The following is an 18,385-nucleotide window of genomic DNA, read 5'->3' as shown; positions in this document are numbered from 1 at the left end:
AGAGTGCGTAGACTCTGTCACGGGAGACCAGGTATTTACACCTTTTTACCTGGATCATTCATTGAGCAAAACAAGATAGTAAAACAAATGGTCATTTATTCCATAGAAACAGATGTACACACAGTGGATTACAAAATACAGAAGAAAATACACTTACTGGGGGTCTGGGCTACAAAACTAGACTTTCCTAGGTGAAATAAGAAGTACAACAAAGTCTTTATGTTGACCGGGACGTGTCCCAAAATGTTCTGAAACTCAAATCGCCATGAGGTTCCTGACACAACCGCTGTATCTGCTCCGGAGATGCCAAAATCCCTTGACTGGGAGATAGTACCAAACGTCCTGGTACTCTTTTCGGCTTGCAATCCCAGCCACGACCGCTATGTTCTATTCTCATAACTTGGCCCCGAAAAGTGGGACTTATCCCTCCTTAAACTTCAGCCCATCTGAATTTGTTAGAGAAAGTTGGGACAATATGAATATAATAAATAGTTTCATATTTATGACATGATATTGTGGTCACATGACTACCAATCTATTTAAGAAAGACACAGATTAGAAGCTCAACTTGTGCTGAAATAAAAAAATTATTTAACAGACACAAAGGTACTGTACATAAAAATGTGTCTCACAGGAATCATGGATTGAACAAATGTATAGACATTTTTTTTTTAAGTGCTTATAATGTGCCAACTACGATGTACTGTAGCAGACATTATTACTCCTTAAAAAAAAGGCCACCTCACCCACTGGGGCCTTTCATATGTTCCGCTGCATTGCACCAGCTGTAGTAATAACAATTGCTATATCTGTACACCTACCAGTGGAAAGGTTAACATCTGGCATTTTTACCATTAAGAGAACAGGGACTTCATTATTGTCCAGAAAGTAACTTTTTTTAGTCAATAATAATTGTTTTTGACTTTCCAGTATCCTATGTGGAGGCTTAAGAGCAATACATTCTTAGTCTTGCTGGGACTAAGATAAAGTCTGTGAACACAATCATAACTTTTCTTCCAACACAATTCAACGATGCATCAATTCAAACTGTTGTACATAAATATGGCTACACACACACACACAAACACACGATAAAACAATCATCACTTATCAAAAAACCCTAAAAATTCTTAATTGAAAGACAAGGAGGCACACTTGAAATGTCAGTGCTTTATGAGGCAAAACGAATAACACATGCGTCATAATAGAGTACAATAGATATTCTGCTTATACATGCTCTGATCGACTTTATAGAGCAGTGATGTAATTTCTTTATTTAACAATGCATTGTAGGTTATGATACCTTTTCAGGGGACCAACATAAGAGTTCTTCATCTATGAAATTACAATGCACAGGGTTTCCAAAACCTCATAGGTTTTTTCTACAAGTGTACAATACACTTAAAGAAGAAAACTACTGTATGAGGGTTTAACAGCTCTGTTCACTATTATTTGATCTACCAGTATGAAAAACTCTCAGTTTGATGCCCTAAAAGGTAGCACAACCTACTGTACAAGAGCCTGCGTTTCTTGAGGACCAATTAAACTACTTTTTTAACTTTGCATACTATAAGTAGTGTGACATAAAGAAGATGAGCTATGGAATAAAACTCAAGTTAGATTGAAAGCTTTTTACATTTTCTGGAATTTCACTGATATTGCATACTGCAAAACATGTATTTATTAATATTTTACCACTGGCCTCTCTGCTTTGAACACAAATGCTGAAATATTTGATTTTTTTTTACAGCTTAATTGCTGTTTACAAGAATGTTTCATAAATGAGAGAATAACAAAGCTTATTTGATCACACAGGTTATGCACAAACCTTTCATTTTGCTCTTGTTTATCACAAGCTGCACTTGTAAAATAATTGTTTTTCTTTTCTCTTTAGCAAAGTCTGATGTATTTATCCTTCAGCCTCCCCAATGACCACAAAACATATCATAAGAAGATTTCAGTGTAATAACACTGAAATGGCTTTGCTAATGCTGCTTGTTTTTCTCAGGACAGCTCTTATGCTTAGAAATAATCTTTTGCAGAAGCCGTTGTTACTGTATTGTGGAACAAATAATAGTGTTTTTCTGCACAGCCCCAATGCGGCCGATTAGAACTTGCATCCACAATTTATTTGAGTGGAAGTTTTGGACCAATGGCAGTGTGATCGGCCACTTTGGGGCTTTTTGAATAAACCCCCTAGATCCTCTCTTTTCTAAAATGTGCATTAATAGCTATTCTATTTTGTTTCTATTTGTTGTTTCTGTTTGTTAAGTTGCCAAAGAGCAGCTTTTACTGGTCTATAGTAAGTGGTGGAGTTCACGAATCCCGACTGCAAGTTCATTGCGGTTCTTAAGATAAATGCCTGTTGGGGCGAAAAATATTTGTCATCCACATTTACACATGTAAATTCATGTCCCTTGAGGCAGCCTCTGAGGCAGTAGATCAATGAGTGGAATTTAGCGCTTACTTCCCAAGTCAATAACTTTTGCTGCCTATTTACCAAGATATATCACATAACCAAAAGGTGTTATGTTAAAAGTAGCCTTGGACAAGAAACGTAATGATTAACATTTATTAACAAACTCATAACAGACTAGAGGAAGACACTATGCTTTCCTGACTAAATTACCACCTGTGACGTAAACATCGGGATTCTAACATAGTGTCTTTAATGAATTGATAAATAGGTATTATTAAGCTCTGTGTCTAGGTTTTGACATACCCTATTTTGATTATGTTATTGCTAATATAAACATTCCCTTTTACCAAGCACATACTCTTTTGTAGGACCCTTGTTGTTACCCTATATGGGGTGTGCTTCCAAAAATTCAAGATAAAAAACAAATGCCTTTTGATTCTGTGTTCCTTAGCGTCACTGTATTAATGCACTTTGCAACTAAATTGAAAAACAAGTTTCTTCTATTTTATGCAGGTGCAAGGAAAACACATTTTTATTTCCAAAACTCAAAGGGCAAGTTCTTGATACATGGCCCTCTTTGCCTTCAGAACATTGCTTTTTGGACTATAAATAAAAATATTTAGATCAGTTGTCTTGGTTACCTGCTTGTAAGTAAATGGCAATATATGTTAAAAGGTACTTTTGGAGTAAGTAAGATGTTTTAGTTTGTCTCCATGGATGCAGCTAGAACAACATTGTGTAGGAGCCTATACTTATGTTCTTAATTCCATTACTATGCCAATAGACACTCAAGAGTACCATAAAATAATGCAACTGTGAAGGATTACTTTGGCTGTTGTTATGGAATGTGGCTCAAATAATGAGTGGTAAAGATCAGGGACCCATTTCCCACTTTTGTATGCAAAACTCTTGATAGGTGTCAAAGACATTATTGAAATATTGAATACAATTCAAAGATTGGTTCTATTCTTGCTTAAAAATCAGTGTTTGCAGAGAGATCTCCTGTTGCATACGTACAATTCTGTAAAAGGTTAGGGAAAGAAACATGGATTTCATACTGTAAATGAAAATTGCCTGTTTATTTGCCAGCATAATTGAAAACCATTCAGTGGTTCCTGGAGAAGAGAGTGCCACAGAGTATTCAGTGTATGGGGAAGGCTGCACATTGGAATGTGAATGTCACAGTGATTGGTACAGAGATGACAGCAGCCACAGGGATTACAGGTAAGCGCTATTTACGCACAATGAATCTTTTATCCTAGTAAAGACTCACTGCTTATCTACAGTAATTCCTTTGTCCCTGGTGTGATGCACCATCTATGATAATTAGAATCTCACCCCTCAAGCAGGCCACTTCACAATTAACTCTTTAGGCCTGGGTGATTAAAAAACAATCAGCAGGTTGTTGTTTCCAGATACAAAAACAGATTTCTTGATGTTCTTTGAGTGTTAAATGACAGCTGAAACATCTTCAGGGCGATGTTATTACAGTGCATTACCAAATATGAAATACAGTAAAAGAACTATAGGATGGCAGGCTGATAATTAATATGTCCAACCCAAAGCTGCTGATGGAGAGCACAGTAATAAAAAGGGAAATGGTACCGCTTTTACTGATATAAAGTAGCTCACCCAGTCAGAGAGGAAAATAATATGATTTAACATTTTGGCAAAGATTCAACCATCATACATATATGTATATATTTTCTTTTTGCTTCATGTTTATTTAAGTCATTGCAAGCTCAAAAATAACCAATGCTGCTTAGCAGTGAGCCACACATGAAAATAAATGGGTGCTAAAAATAAAATGTTCAATTGCAATGTTTTTGTTTTTTAAAGAAAATACTAAGAAAAAACTTAGTTGTAGACAAACAAATAATAAATGGGGTGAACATTGGAAATCAGGGGTCTTCAAACCTCTGTAAATGCCAGAAATATAGCATACCTCCTGATGTAGCCTGAGTAAAATTCTTCAGAACTAGGCAAAAAAAGAATCTGCCATGATCCAGTGACAATAACATTGCTGTACATTCGCTGTGTCTAGCTGGGAGAGGGGGACTATGGTAGAGCCGAGAAGCACAGAACAATAGGTGGGCTATACCTGTAAATAGAATGCCTTTCAGAATAATAATATAAATATATGCAAACATTCCATGCATATTCCTCAATCATGTACCATCGGGTACAAATTGCTTAGACAATGAAGATGAGTAAAGTAACTGATGAAAACAAGATTACAGTACATAACTTAAGGGCATAAAGTATTTGTAGACAGCAGTTTCCTATTATTGGAACAACATACTGCATTAATTCCATATAGAGGATTTTTTTAAATCTACACAGGTAAGTTTGAAAGATATTACATATATTTTCAGTTGACTTCAGATTTCTTAGTGTATATTATTACTGTATCATTATTCTATTGAGAAGATGCAGTAATAACGGAAAATCTGCCTAGTACTGTACTTGGCACCATTATGGCCTAGTACAGTAAAAAGAATACACACAGTCAGAACTACACAGAAAGCTGGAGACTACAGACTTGTGGTCACTGTGCCATGATAACTGATGTACACATTCCAAATCACTACTGTGGACCACAATCTGCATTTATCTTCACAAGATTGTTTTACTGCAGTAACATATTAAAATACTAACATAGTTTATGTTGGGGAAAAAATGTCTATTTAGTTGAGCTCTATTGGGTAGAGACTCTTACACTGACAATGTATAATTATTTGTCCTGCTGTTTAAATACAATACTTCTGGTACTACAATGTAAGATTTTCAGAAAAATAACAATGTATTAATACAGCAGATCTATACTATTTTATGTAAATGAAAAACCCCTGAAAAAGACTACTGTAAAAGACTGAATGATGATGATTGCTTCACTTCCATGTATATTCTGTGGATCTGTAAACGTAAAAGGTATGAAAATATAGCAGTATTAATAAAACTGATACTACAGTGAGTTCTGCTCGACGTATGTAACTGAGACCTGGGGTATCTCAGCTCAGGATCTCTTGTGTATTATATATGTTAAAACCAGAGACAGAACATAAAACACAGACAGAGCTCAGTGCACATCCAGTGAAACTCATACACGGTACAGTGCCTAAATATATATGTATAGATATCTATTAAATAAAATGGTCTTTTAGTTTAACATTTTGGCCAAATTGTTGTAAGCCCCTGAGCCACTACACGGCAGACCACATCTCAAGGGTCCCTAACACTAATATAAATTCTTAATAACCTGTGCATTACCAGGAAGAATGATTTATAATAAATCTGTCAAAATCAGTTGCATAGTTCTAAGTCTGACTGAAGCTTTTATTAACCTGTACATTACCAGGAAAAGCACTCTGTATTAGATTTGTCACAATCAAACTGAAAGCAAGCAAGTTCCCCTGAGAGTGGGAGATGCTATGGAGTGAGCTTTTAACCATTTAAATGTGGGAGGGGTGAGCTTAAATTAGATAGGAGGCTGCCACCCTCCAATCAGCTAAGACTAACTGAACAAGAATTGTGAAACATACAGGACACCTACAAGCTCATAATGAACCCCCACAATAACCACAACATATATATAAGCATATAAGTGTCACAGAGGAGTGCTACTGAGCATGGCAATATATATTTAAAACCAGAGACAGAACATAAAACACAGACAGAGCTCAGTGCACATCCAGTGAAACTCATACACGGTACAGTGCCTAAATATATAGGTATAGATATCTATTAAATAAAATGGTCTTTTACTTTAACATTTTGGCCAAATTGTTGTAAGCCCCTGAGCCACTACACGGCAGACCACATCTCAAGGGTCCCTAACACTAATATAAATTCTTAATAACCTGTGCGTTACCATGACATTGTAAGCTTTCCAGCGACATAATTCACTCATGGGACTGTATGTCAGGCAAACTCTATTGAAGCCATGCATCCTGTCTGCAATTTACTATTAAGTCCTACAGTGGAAGAACATAAGAGAAATTATAACAGCAGGTTAGGTCAAATGAACCATGAAGCTCAGTTTCCTGTTTCCATCAGAGACCAGCACATGACATTTCCATGAAGAATATAGAAGCACAAATAAATACAAATGAGGAGGCATACCTTATCCATAATGTCTTGCTTGGTGCTCAGTAATTACAGGTATCGTTGCTGCTACTGCACCTATACAGAAAAACTATGAATGGAGGGTCACACCCCTGACTTTGAATCAATTGAATTTACTTTTTATTCGCTGTCTATCAATGTTTCAGTGTATTAATACACCTTCATCAGGATTAACCTGTATTAATAAGGTGATAAAGGTGTATTACAGTAATACACCAAAATGTTGATATAGCTAATGTAGAAGCATGTCATGAATGGACAAACATTCTCCCTTGTCATCCACTATTCCCTTAACAGGTGTACACAAACTCAGAAATATCCTTTTTTAGGTCTTCATGTCTCTCCTGTTGCTTTATGCACGCCTTTTGCAGAGCAATATTAACTCAAGGCATTGTAAATTACTGTTAAATCACTTTAACAACCAAAATAGGCAGTCTGTGAGCTGATTACATAAACCCAACGACATTAATAGATGATTATATATGCAGATTAGTTTAGCATCATGTAAAAAAACTAAATAATAAGTCTAGTAGGATGATACAGTTCTGTCTCTATCTACACCAGTGGTTTTCACCAATTTTTTTGGTTAAGGAACCCTATAATTATGTTGGAAAATTGTGGGTAACCCCAACATTCTCTAATTGCGCATCTAAGATCAGATGCATTGTAAGGAATACCAACCTTTCCTAATAGCGCATCTCAGATCAAATGCATTGAAAACAACTCCAACCCTCTCTAATAGCGCGTCTTAGATCAGATGCATTGAAAGCAACTCCAACCATCTCTAATAGCACATCTTAGATCAGATGCATTGTAAATTCTTCTGTATTTGGAACAATTTTCAAATGATCTGAAAATTGCACAGAACCCTTTAGTGGTGCATAGCGAACCCAAGGATTACTAGGATCCCCTGTTGAAAAACACTGATCTACATCATGAGAAAAAATAAACAGAGATCATGTTGCATAAGAGTAGAGTTTGGGAAGTCTTGCATGAGCGAACATTATCAATCACAAATTCTCTCACTTCCTGCTCTGTTATTTCATCATATACGCTGCTTGTTGAAAGCACTGCCTGGCAAAAAAAGTTAAACTAATTATTTGAGAAAGAATGGGAGCAAAATAAAGACCACATCAGCTGATTTCCACTGATCGTGCACTGATTTGTTCTCTCTATGGAGGTAGAAACAGTTTTTTTTTTCATTAATGCTTTCGATGCTGGAGGGTGAGTAATGCACTCCACTGTAAAGTGTGGCTGTCCCCTCAAGCACTACATAGGTTAAACGACCCCTCAGTTTTCCCTTCAGCAGCTAATGCTCACAGACTGGACATTAATCATCCAGGAATTGGTAACAGGGAATCCATGTAGCTTCGAGACTATAAGATGCTTGAATAGTTCAACTACAGTAGAGGCTTAAAGAAAAATAAGTGACAAATCTCTGGGCACAGATTTTAAAATAAATAAACATGAAAAACGGCTTCTTTAAAAAGAAATACTTTGAAGTTAACTAAATCTTAATATATTTAAGCATTTTATGTATCTCATTGCAATCCCTTTCAGTTTAATTCCTCTGGTCTGAATGATTTTGTTTCACATATTGGCTTAAATCAGATAATTATAAAACAGGGATTCATTTTTATGATATGTACACTAAGGGGGCTATGCACTAAGCAGTGATAAGTCGTTTTAAGAGCGCAAAGTGCTTTTAGAAAGTGAAGTTCCGCCGAGCGCTATGCACTAAGCCGCGCAAACAGGCACTTTGCGCTCTAAAACGGGCTTTTTCTTGGAATTTTTTCAAAGTCCAACCTTTCTCGTATGATCAGCTGTTTGCGCTGAATCCTGCCCTTCTGCGGGATTCACTAAGCAACGCAAACTGATCGTACGTTAAAGTTGCGCTGAATAGAGCTCACCAGCCAAAGGCAGGTGATAAAAGAAGCTGGACTTAGAAAAAAATCTTTGTACCATGTGACAGGCTTTCAAGAACGTCACATCCGTTCTCCCCAAAGCCTCTGTCACATGGTCAACTTGAGCCAATCAGAGTTGGGATGAAGTTCCCACGCTCTGATTGGCTACCGTACCATGTGAGGCCGGCCATCTTTCAGTTCATGACGTCATCTTAAAGGCAATTGAAGCACAGCCAATTCTGATTGGCTGTGCTTTCATTGCCTTTAAATGACATCATCATTTTATTTATTGTCGGCCAAAACACATGGTTTTCACGGCCCAATCAGGACCGTGAGAACCTTATGACGAAAATGTGACGTCATAGGCCTTTAAAAGCCTATGTCGTCTCATTTTCAGGCTTAACGCCGAGGAGGAAGGACCTCCTATGAAGAAAGAAGACCAAGGCGTGGCGGATGAAGATAAGAAGACCCCGGAAGAAGAAAGAAGACACCCAGAAGAAGACGGAGTAGACCCCACGATGGATTACGAATAGAAAAAATAATATAAAGACACTTGTGGATTGTAATGGATTTTTTATTTTATGGTTACCTGGTTCCTGTTGTTGGATTAGCTGCTCCAGTGGTTCCGGTTCCCCTTGATTGCTGTGACTGGTTCATCTAATGGTAAGTAAAAAAAGAAAATGTATTTTAAATTTATTTTACAGGTTTTTTGGACTTTTTTCCCTGACGTCCATTTTTTTTAATGTCCATTTATTTGTCCTGAACGTATGTCACTATGGGTATACATACGTACAGGACAAATCAGTGGTTGTATTGTATGTTCATTTTAATGTGAATAAATTGTTTTTAATGCTCTTTTATTGCACCTGTATTTGTCTGTAAACTATAGATGGACATACATACAGGTATAATAAAAACGTAATGGCTTGCCTTGTTTGGATGTTTTTTTGAATGGTAATTTGCTGCTTTGTGTAAAAATGTGTTGCTAATGTACATTTAATGTTTACAAATGTTTAGTTAAAGGCTGGTTTCTATAGATTATTATATTGGCTTATTTTTGGCATATAGATGTTGTTTGATGGTTACTTTGTCATAGATTAATTTACACAATGGTTTGATTGTAGGATTTGAAGTGTGTAATTGAATTGGATTGTAATTGATTGGTGATTGGATGAATTGATGGTAAATTAATTGTGTTGATGCTTTGTTTTTCTTTAATGATTGTATCTGTATCTTGTTTGGATTAGTGTCTTTGATTTGGAGCATTGTTTGACATAGTATATATGATGCAAAGATTATTTGTATGGTGTACACATTGTCAAATTGAGTGTTTGTATTTAGATTTATTAGATATTGATTGAGCTTGGTGATGTTTGATATTGGGAGAGATTTGTATTTGGCCATGTACTGTATTTATTTGTATATTGGTTAATCATGTATATACAGTATATATGTATATATATATATATATATATATATACATGAGGAAACCACTGTACAAATAAGTGGGTATCGGGTCAAGGTGGCTTAACCCCTTAATGACTGTAGCGGTTAATAACCGCTAAGGTCATTAAGGGGTTAGGAGACATTAGTTTGGCATTTGTTCTTATTTTGTATATTTTTCAGCACCCCACTGTATGGACGGGGAGGAAGATGCAGCTGGCCTTCATCGTGGGTGCAGGACAAGGGTGAGAACAACATGTATTTAATGTATTTATTGTATTAATGTATATTTAATGGGAAAATGCATTATTATCCATATGTGGATAATAATAATTTTGCACATTAATGTAGTGTATGTGTTAGGGGGCGGGGGGGATGTGTGTGGTATATTGCTATGTTTATTGGGGGCAATTGTCCCCAATAAACATGCTATTATGCCTTAATCCCTTCATTGCCTTAGCGGATAGCCGCTAAGGTAATGAAGCTGCTTTAATGTATTTTTATTAATATTGTGTGGTAGCAGGGGACCCCCTGCTCCCACACACTATTATTAAAATGTACATTAATGCAGCTTCATTACCATAGCGGATAGCCGCTATGGTAATTAATTATTCTTTATTGTTATCAGTTTTAATACTAGTGTAGATGTGCAGGGGGTCTCCTGAGCTGAACCCCATTGGTTTCAGGTCCGAGGACCCCCTACTTCAGGAGTTACAGGCCCCGTTATGTGGTGCCAGTATCCCCTGCACTTTAAAGCTCCCGCGTCACGTGACCGGGACATTGAAATTCTGCAGGGGATACCGGCACCCCATAACGGGGCCTGTATCTCCTGAAGTAGGGGGTCCTCGGACCTGAAACCAACGCGGGTCAGCTCGGGAGACCCCCTGCTCATGTACACTATAATTAAAATGTATTTATTTATTGTACGATCGCCTGTAACAGCCTTGCATGGAGATGGCAAATCTCCATGCAAATGTTACAAGCGGCTTTTTTTTCAATCAGCTATCGTACGGGAACTTTAAGTGCGATAGCAGGGGGGAAATACATTGCACGCACGATAAGCCAGTTTTGGGCATGTCCGATAAAAAATGGGCTGAGGGCCTTAGTGAATCGCGCCGCCGGCTTCATTTTTTATCGGACGTGCTAATTTTTTTCAGCCCGGCGCAAAAGCTCGGAGCTTAGTGCATAGCCCCCAATGTGTGAAAAGTACATGAAAGCAAAGGAATGACCTCATAGGTCATGTACAGATTGTGGCATAGGAGTGAATTTGTGGGATTCTTAAATACATTAAGTGAAAACATACTGTAAGAAAAAGACTAACCAGTTTTCTACATTACCACCTATATCCGTCCTCTCTTTTATTTCTGCAGTTCCAGAATAGTGTTGCTTTCCCATAGATTTAAGACAACCAGAGAACTTCATAATGCAGATTCCTCAGTGAGATATTTCTTAAATTAAAAGAGAAACAAAGTATTACCACGCAGCACTAAAAAAAGAAACATATCAAAACATTTATTTAAAGCATGCAAATTCAAAATCAGAAATGGCAAAATACAAAATATCCCATCAATACAGGAATCTTCTCATATCACAATCAAACAAAAAAGGGAACCAGCGGGGGGCCTCATGACCGGGGGGTCTGGCCATCCCCTCGCTGGCCCGCCCCCACACCTCCCTCCCCTGCTCAGGGGAGGAGTTCCCAGAGGGCCTACTTAAGGCCAGGCTTGCGGGCAGCACGGCCTCTTTGCTGCCCGTGAGCACCTATGTGTCACCCTTTTTTTTATTTCAAAGTGCTTCTTAAGCTTCAACAATGTTTTCCTTCAAGTATATTGGCACCCACCGATGGGATGCGCATGATGCAAAGATGTAAATGGTATGTACTAAAAAAAAGTGGTACATTTGCACCCAAAAAGTAGCAGAATCTGAATCAATATCATCTGCGAAGTTGAACCGAGCTCAAGCCTTCTTTATATTGTTAGTGCAGAATTAAGTTGCTATGCTATCAAGTATCTCTATTTTACCATAAAGAAGCACACCACTCAGCTAGGAATGCAAGTGTGGCTTAGTAAGTGCACCTAAAGGAACGCTAAAGCAAAAAGCAAAAAAAATACCAATGGAAGGGGTGAAGAACAAAGTCCCTTACTCGGTGCACAACTATTAATCAGCCACAGTAAATGCTATTATAGCAGTAGATGGGTCAAATGCCCTACAGTGGACACAGTTATGGTGGTACAGTAGGTGTAATACATAAATAAAATTATGTAGCTTATAAAATAGTCTTTTATTATAAAGTTATGAAAAAACTTATATACACTGAATAGATAATAAAGTGAGTACATGAAAACCCTTTTGGAAAGTCTATCTCAGAGACAACACCTCCACCAGCAATGTTAGTGGAGTGTGGACTCGCTTAGTGATTATGTACACTGTGGGACTATGGATAACACAGAGCACTGGCTAGATACTGTGTAGTCATCTAATCCACTTAGTCAAAAAAAGAAAAAATTGTGACCGTAGCGCTAAAGTATAAATACCTACTAGGTGAATACAATAGTAACAAATATCCTTCAAATAAAGGTAGGCTGCCTAGTACCTACTGTCTAGTACAAACAGAATGCAACATAGAAAAAAAGAAAACCTGGCACCAAATGTTCAAATGGAAAGTCCTGTGATCCTCAGAAAATCTGCACGAGTGCTTGACACGCCATGAAATGAAAAGAGAGAGAACAAACACAAATCATAGCGTACAACTGTTGGGTTACTCAGTCTACCACTATACAACATACAACAATAAGACTTCATAAATTTATTTTTTAGTTCGTTCACTAGGAGTCTTATTGTTGTGTGTTGTATAGTGGTAGACTGAGTAACCCAACAGTTGTACGCTATGATTTGCGTTTGTTCACTCTCTTTTCGTTTCATGGCCTGTCAAGCACTCGTGCAGATTCTCTGAGGATCACAGGACTTTCCATTTGAACATTTGGCGCCAGGTTTTCTTTTTTTTTACATCTAATCCACTTGTCACAAACTAACAAGATGGTATCAACTGTGTACCCACATGTGTTCCCAAATAGCAAAAGGGAGCAGAAGTACAAATGATACTATACACAGATAGAATATTTGTTTGGTGGTTGTTGATCAATGCTGTTTAGCAGCCAAAATCTGCCTTGAAGTTTGAAAGGTTGAAGGTTGAAAGTGTCTCCCCCAAAGAACTATAAATTCAGGATACTGTAGATTCTGTTAAACAGTTGATTTGTGGACTGATAGCCTTTTACACAAGTAACATGTGAGAAAGCAGTCAATTCTCCAATTAGTAGCCCTTCTGTATATATTATCCTTCTAATCATTGGCAATCCATAAGTAATGAATACAATAAGGACCATAGATACTTGGTACCAACCAATTATTATTGTAATTAATTGGTCAGCAGATAAGGGTTTAGGAAATCACTGCCCAAACAACACCCCCAAACAGCTATTGGTGCCGGTTTGGCAACCAAGTCATGGGCTGCTCTATTGAGGAGGGGGATGCAGAGTTCTGGAACACCCTATGTGATCTTAGGAGAGATTATTGATGTTTAACAGCCAATAGATAGAGCATAAATCCTAATAAATGAAGGGTGGTGGTAACAGAGATCCCTATGCTAGGTATATAGTATAAACCTGTCAGATACCGGCAAACCGGATGTGCAGCATAGCGGGGAAACACCACAAGGCTGCGACCAGGGTGGCGCTGAGCATGCAGGCGCTCATGCGCAGTGGCGCAAGCAAGCAGCAACTTCAAATTTGCTTGCTTGGCAAGCAGCTAAGCGCCACACTGCTCGGGCACTTGTTCACACTGGCCACACACATTGCCGCAATGTGTTTCATCGCGGCCAGGGTTAGCGTGCCCGCCCGCTAAGTGGCACCTTGGCCGCAGCCTTAGGAGCGTCAGTGTGTAGTGTCCCAGGATAGACTGTCGCTGAAGTATGACGTCAGCGCATGAGTTCCCGACTCGCACGTTTCGCCGGTCAAGCACACTTACTCAAAGGAAGAGGAAGAACCTCCAAAGGAAGAGGAAGAACCAAAGGAAGAGGAAGAAGCTCCTAAAATATCCCACACGCAGAGGGAGCAGGGTTATATAGTGCTGAAGCTTGCAATTTATTAACCCCCATGCACTAGCCCTAAGCTGCTACTGGCTAATCGCCAGATCACATGCAGTGTCAGATGAGAGAAACAAAATGTGTGTAATAATAAAAACAATGGGACAAGGCATCCCTGTTAAAAACATAAACAGAAATACAGAGGAATCCATCTAGAGGAAATTGGGCAGGTGGTTGCAAAAGACAAACCCCCCAGTGTGGTATACCATTTAAATAAACGGAGAGAAAATAAAACCTGTGTTAGGTCCATGTGGGATTAAGGAGTATGGCTGATGAATCCATCTACACTCTCTTTGTAGCAGTCTCCTATCGCAGTCTCCCTTGCATGGACTTATTGGGACATGTTCAATTCCACACACATGCAAGACACCAATATTACTGTTGTGAATTTCTATCACATGTCTCACAACTGGAGCGTGTAATGGAGCCCAGATGTTCCAGGATCATAGCAGTTAATTGTCTTTGGGTTTTCCCTACATATTGCTTCACACGTTTACACAGATCAACTATATTATTCCTCTTGTCAGACAATTAATAAAACTCAGAATTTCATATTAGCCGATGTTTTTAGTCTGTGAAGTTTTTTGTGACTGTCATCCGGCACCTGCCACATGGATAGGACCCAGTGGTCTTATTAGTTAGCCATGAGGTCTAAGGTGTTTCTGAATAGTGGCTATGAACCAACCTATCTTTGAGGTTGGTAGCCCTTCTCCTGTAGGTCTGGATCTTGAAGCAACACATGCCAATGTCTCTTGACTCAATGCTCAACAAATTAGATAATTGGTTATGGTAAGAACCAATGAATCTAGTAGTATTCTGGTTATTCATAACGTGTACCCTTGCAAGGAAGGAAACATTTATTTAACACAGCACAGATATTTCATTATATAGGTTAACAAAATGTATTATTTTCATAGTATGGCTATTATAAATAATATTACACTAATAATGTATATGTGACAATGCTAGCTGTTGATTATAGTACACATCCTTGTGTTTTAATGTAAATTGTATCTGTCATGTATTCAACATGAGGCAATGCATAGGAATTAATTTGAAACAAATTATGTGTCAGATGTATGAAGCCTTATACGCACGATGCATATTTTATGAAGGTTTGTAGTCATTTTTTAGCACAAACATTTTAATGCACAATGAAAAATGAAATTTGATCTTAGTACATAAGATTTCCTGCTGTTCTTGACCAGAACCATTTATGAATGTTCTGAAATTAATATGACTGTATTTAATATGTGAACAGGCATGTTCTGCACCGTTACTTATAGTGAGAGACTGGTACAAAATTGAGCTCTAAAGGAGTCAACTCTGCTCTTGCCTGATCTTAGTTATAACTAAGCAGCATTTGAAAAAAAAAAGGGTTTGAGGGGAAGGGGTCAGAGGGACAAGTTACTCACTACCTGCTCATTAAAGATGACTTTTTAAATGTCTGCTTGTAAGATGCAGGAATTGAAGCAGCAAATTGCTGGTCACAGGGGAGATGAGATAGATCCGCTTGCTCTGTGCCACTGAAGATGATTGATTTCCAACAGGCTCTGATGAAAGCCTTTAAATGCTGAAAAATGTCTGCCCTCTGCTGTATAACTGCTTTCATTATTAATAATGCTCGTTAGAGGATAAGCAGAATATAAAGGAGGGATGGACTGGGAGTGAAGAAATTAGACTTGAGAGAAGACGAAATAAATAGCGATAGCAGAAAATATTAGAAAGAAAAAATGAGAAAGGGATGGAAAAAGATAATGCATATGGAGTGCAGTAAACTAATATGTTCATTCCTTCCTATTACCTAGTTATCAGAATGATTAACTATTATACGGCCTTAGCTAAGTAATTATTTTGCTATACAATATAAAACTTATAATGGGTTTACTAGGTTTAATAGAAACCTACAATTGTGAAAGTAATAACCGCTCTGAGTAATTATTTTGAAGTCTAATTTAAAGAATGGTAAAGCAATAGACAATGTAAGATTTGCACTAAACTCACATTATTATTTGAACACCCACTGCATTTGCTAACACTCTCACTTGTGCCCATAAAAAGGGTTCCCCTCTCGTTTTTTCAAATGCACACAAGGCTCCTTCTCTGTTACTCAGTGTTGCCAGGTAGCACCAATATACCTATTTTTGGCAGAACAGAGGTCGTTTTCATAGACAAGTTTATTTTTTTAGTAGATAGAGGCAGGGTATTTTTTGATTGATTGGCTGGAACATTGGAACTCATACATAAGTCCTTCACTGCAGGCTCCTCTGGCAGAGAAGCCGTTAAGAGTTGCTGGCAGTGTGTTGACTGCACTGACCTGGGTGGTGCAGGACAGCTCAATGCGAAACTAGACATTATTGGCCTACTGTATTTCAATGGCAGTCCACTATTTTGCACCTTAGAATGCAAAAGCTGTAGTAGCATATCTAGTAATAAAGATTATACAAACAATGCAAAATTGGGATTTTATAGTGTAGACATTACAGGCCATATTAACTAAGTGGTGCTATTCCTCAATATATCTTCCAGAGCCAGAAAACAACTTATGGCCCATTAGAGTGAACAGTCCGTAAAGTATCTTCTGGGTCCGGGAAGGTGTCTCATGGATTGGCACTCCTTAGTAAATATATGGGTATACCGTAAATGTTCACTGTAAGAACTAAAAAGTTATGCAAAACAATTTGCATTTGCATATGTCTCTTTGGCTATACACTATACTGTACCTTAGCTCAGCCATCTATGAATTATATATTCTAGTGATTTCCTTGTTTAAAGTGTATTATTACTATTCTCCTAAGAACTCAAAACTGGAATTAACTTTAATTTTTCCAAATGAATATAACCATACTGCCAGAAGGGAAGTAAACCTTAAGGATGGCTATCGCAAGTTCAGCACACAGTATGCTAATTTAGCTTAGCTATATTGTCAATGCCTTAATGTTGTCTTTCAGTATTTCCTATTGTGCAATAAATCTAATCATAATGTATCCCATACTTTTATTATAGTAATTTATCATGGCTCATTTAATATGGAGATACAGTTACTTGTATATTGCATATTTATGAGACCAATTTGCATCATGTTTAAAATGTGTGTTAAGATGTTGCTACAGTATCACTGCAGAGGAAAGAGCTGCAAATCAGTTAAGTATGATGCAGTTGATCCTACAGTATAAATGGTGGCAGATTCAGACTTTTTAGTTTCTGAAGAATTCCAGGGTCACCAGATATCCTGAACTTATGACTGCAGATCCTCTGTCAACGTTTGGTTTATTTTTAATAATAAATTCTATTGGAAGTCCAGTCCGTTTCAGAAGAATAAAAATAGTCAAAGAAAACCAAATTCAAAACTTTATTACTTAATCATCTATCTAAATTGACTGAATCTCAGAAATGATGTAGCTCATTTCATGGTTGCACTGCCATTCTTTCAAGATTCTGATGGACTATTTTCATTCTTCTGAAACAGCCCTTGCTTAGCAGTTTGGCTTATGGCTTATCAATATTGCCTTAACATGAGAGCACTCAGTTGGAACTAGGATACACTTTGCTGCTATTTACTATAGTATAGGGGTGGACAAATCTATAGAAAATGTAGGAGAAAGGCAGAATTTTAAGGAGCCAGAGATTTGTTAAATGGAGGGGAGGAAGGGCAGCACCCCACATTCTAAACCACTCTCCCCATCAGCAGTACCATGTGTCAGAGTGTGTATATGTGACACACAGATATACGATACAGACTGACATTGACACACACAGTGACCCTCACTCCTTACCTCCTCCCCCAGCCCCACTATGGGAATTGAGAGATTTTGGATGGGTAGGTCCCAGTGCGTTCCGCCTCATCTCTTCCCCTTTTAGTCTCCCCCTTGTGCGATGCTCACCTCCCTCTCCTGCCCATGCCAGTGTAAGCGGAGCAGTGCTGATGGACCTGTCAACCACCATTGCTACCTGCAACATTGCACCCATTTATACGTTGCACTCACAACGCATAATTGGGAGCACCGCTGCTGGTCGTGGCGGTGACTGACAAGTCAATACTGCGAGCAGCACAGGTGCCAGATGTTACATTGTAGGTGCCTGGGCGACCATAATCTGTATTTCCATGTTATAGTACTTTTTTAAATAATACATTCAGTAGGATGGGTGGGGAGGAGTTACATACTGCACATACTATTATCGTATTCTGGGGTAGATCCATAAAGCTCCATTAATGACTTAACCAGGTTTTACATTCAGTTAATGTCTCGTTAAGTGCTAACGGGGATCTTCAAAGGTCCCTAACGATGCGTTAAATGCTGTCTTAATGCTTAGATGACGTGGCTTTAACTTTAACGGATGTTATTGGTAAGG

The 18,385-nt window shown here is 38.0% G+C and overlaps 1 protein-coding gene across 3 annotated transcripts in view; it reads left to right on the top strand.

Moving 5' to 3' along the window:
* SRRM3 (serine/arginine repetitive matrix 3) overlaps positions 1-18,385 on the top strand; it is a 524,720-nt gene that overhangs the window by 377,589 nt on the left and 128,746 nt on the right. For 2 of the 3 annotated variants that reach the window (XM_075589834.1, XM_075589833.1), the window contains one exon: positions 3,509-3,643. The exons of the other annotated variant lie outside the window; for it this stretch is intronic. In XM_075589834.1, coding sequence (XP_075445949.1) covers positions 3,509-3,643 — 135 coding nt within the window. The remainder of the gene's footprint in view (positions 1-3,508; positions 3,644-18,385) is intronic. 3 annotated transcript variants of the gene reach the window in all.

The sequence above is a fragment of the Ascaphus truei genome, chromosome 3 (assembly GCF_040206685.1).
Source record: "Ascaphus truei isolate aAscTru1 chromosome 3, aAscTru1.hap1, whole genome shotgun sequence".
Lineage (NCBI taxonomy): Eukaryota > Metazoa > Chordata > Amphibia > Anura > Ascaphidae > Ascaphus > Ascaphus truei.
Note: the sequence above shows the minus strand (reverse complement) of the source record. Positions and strands in the feature narration are given on the sequence as shown.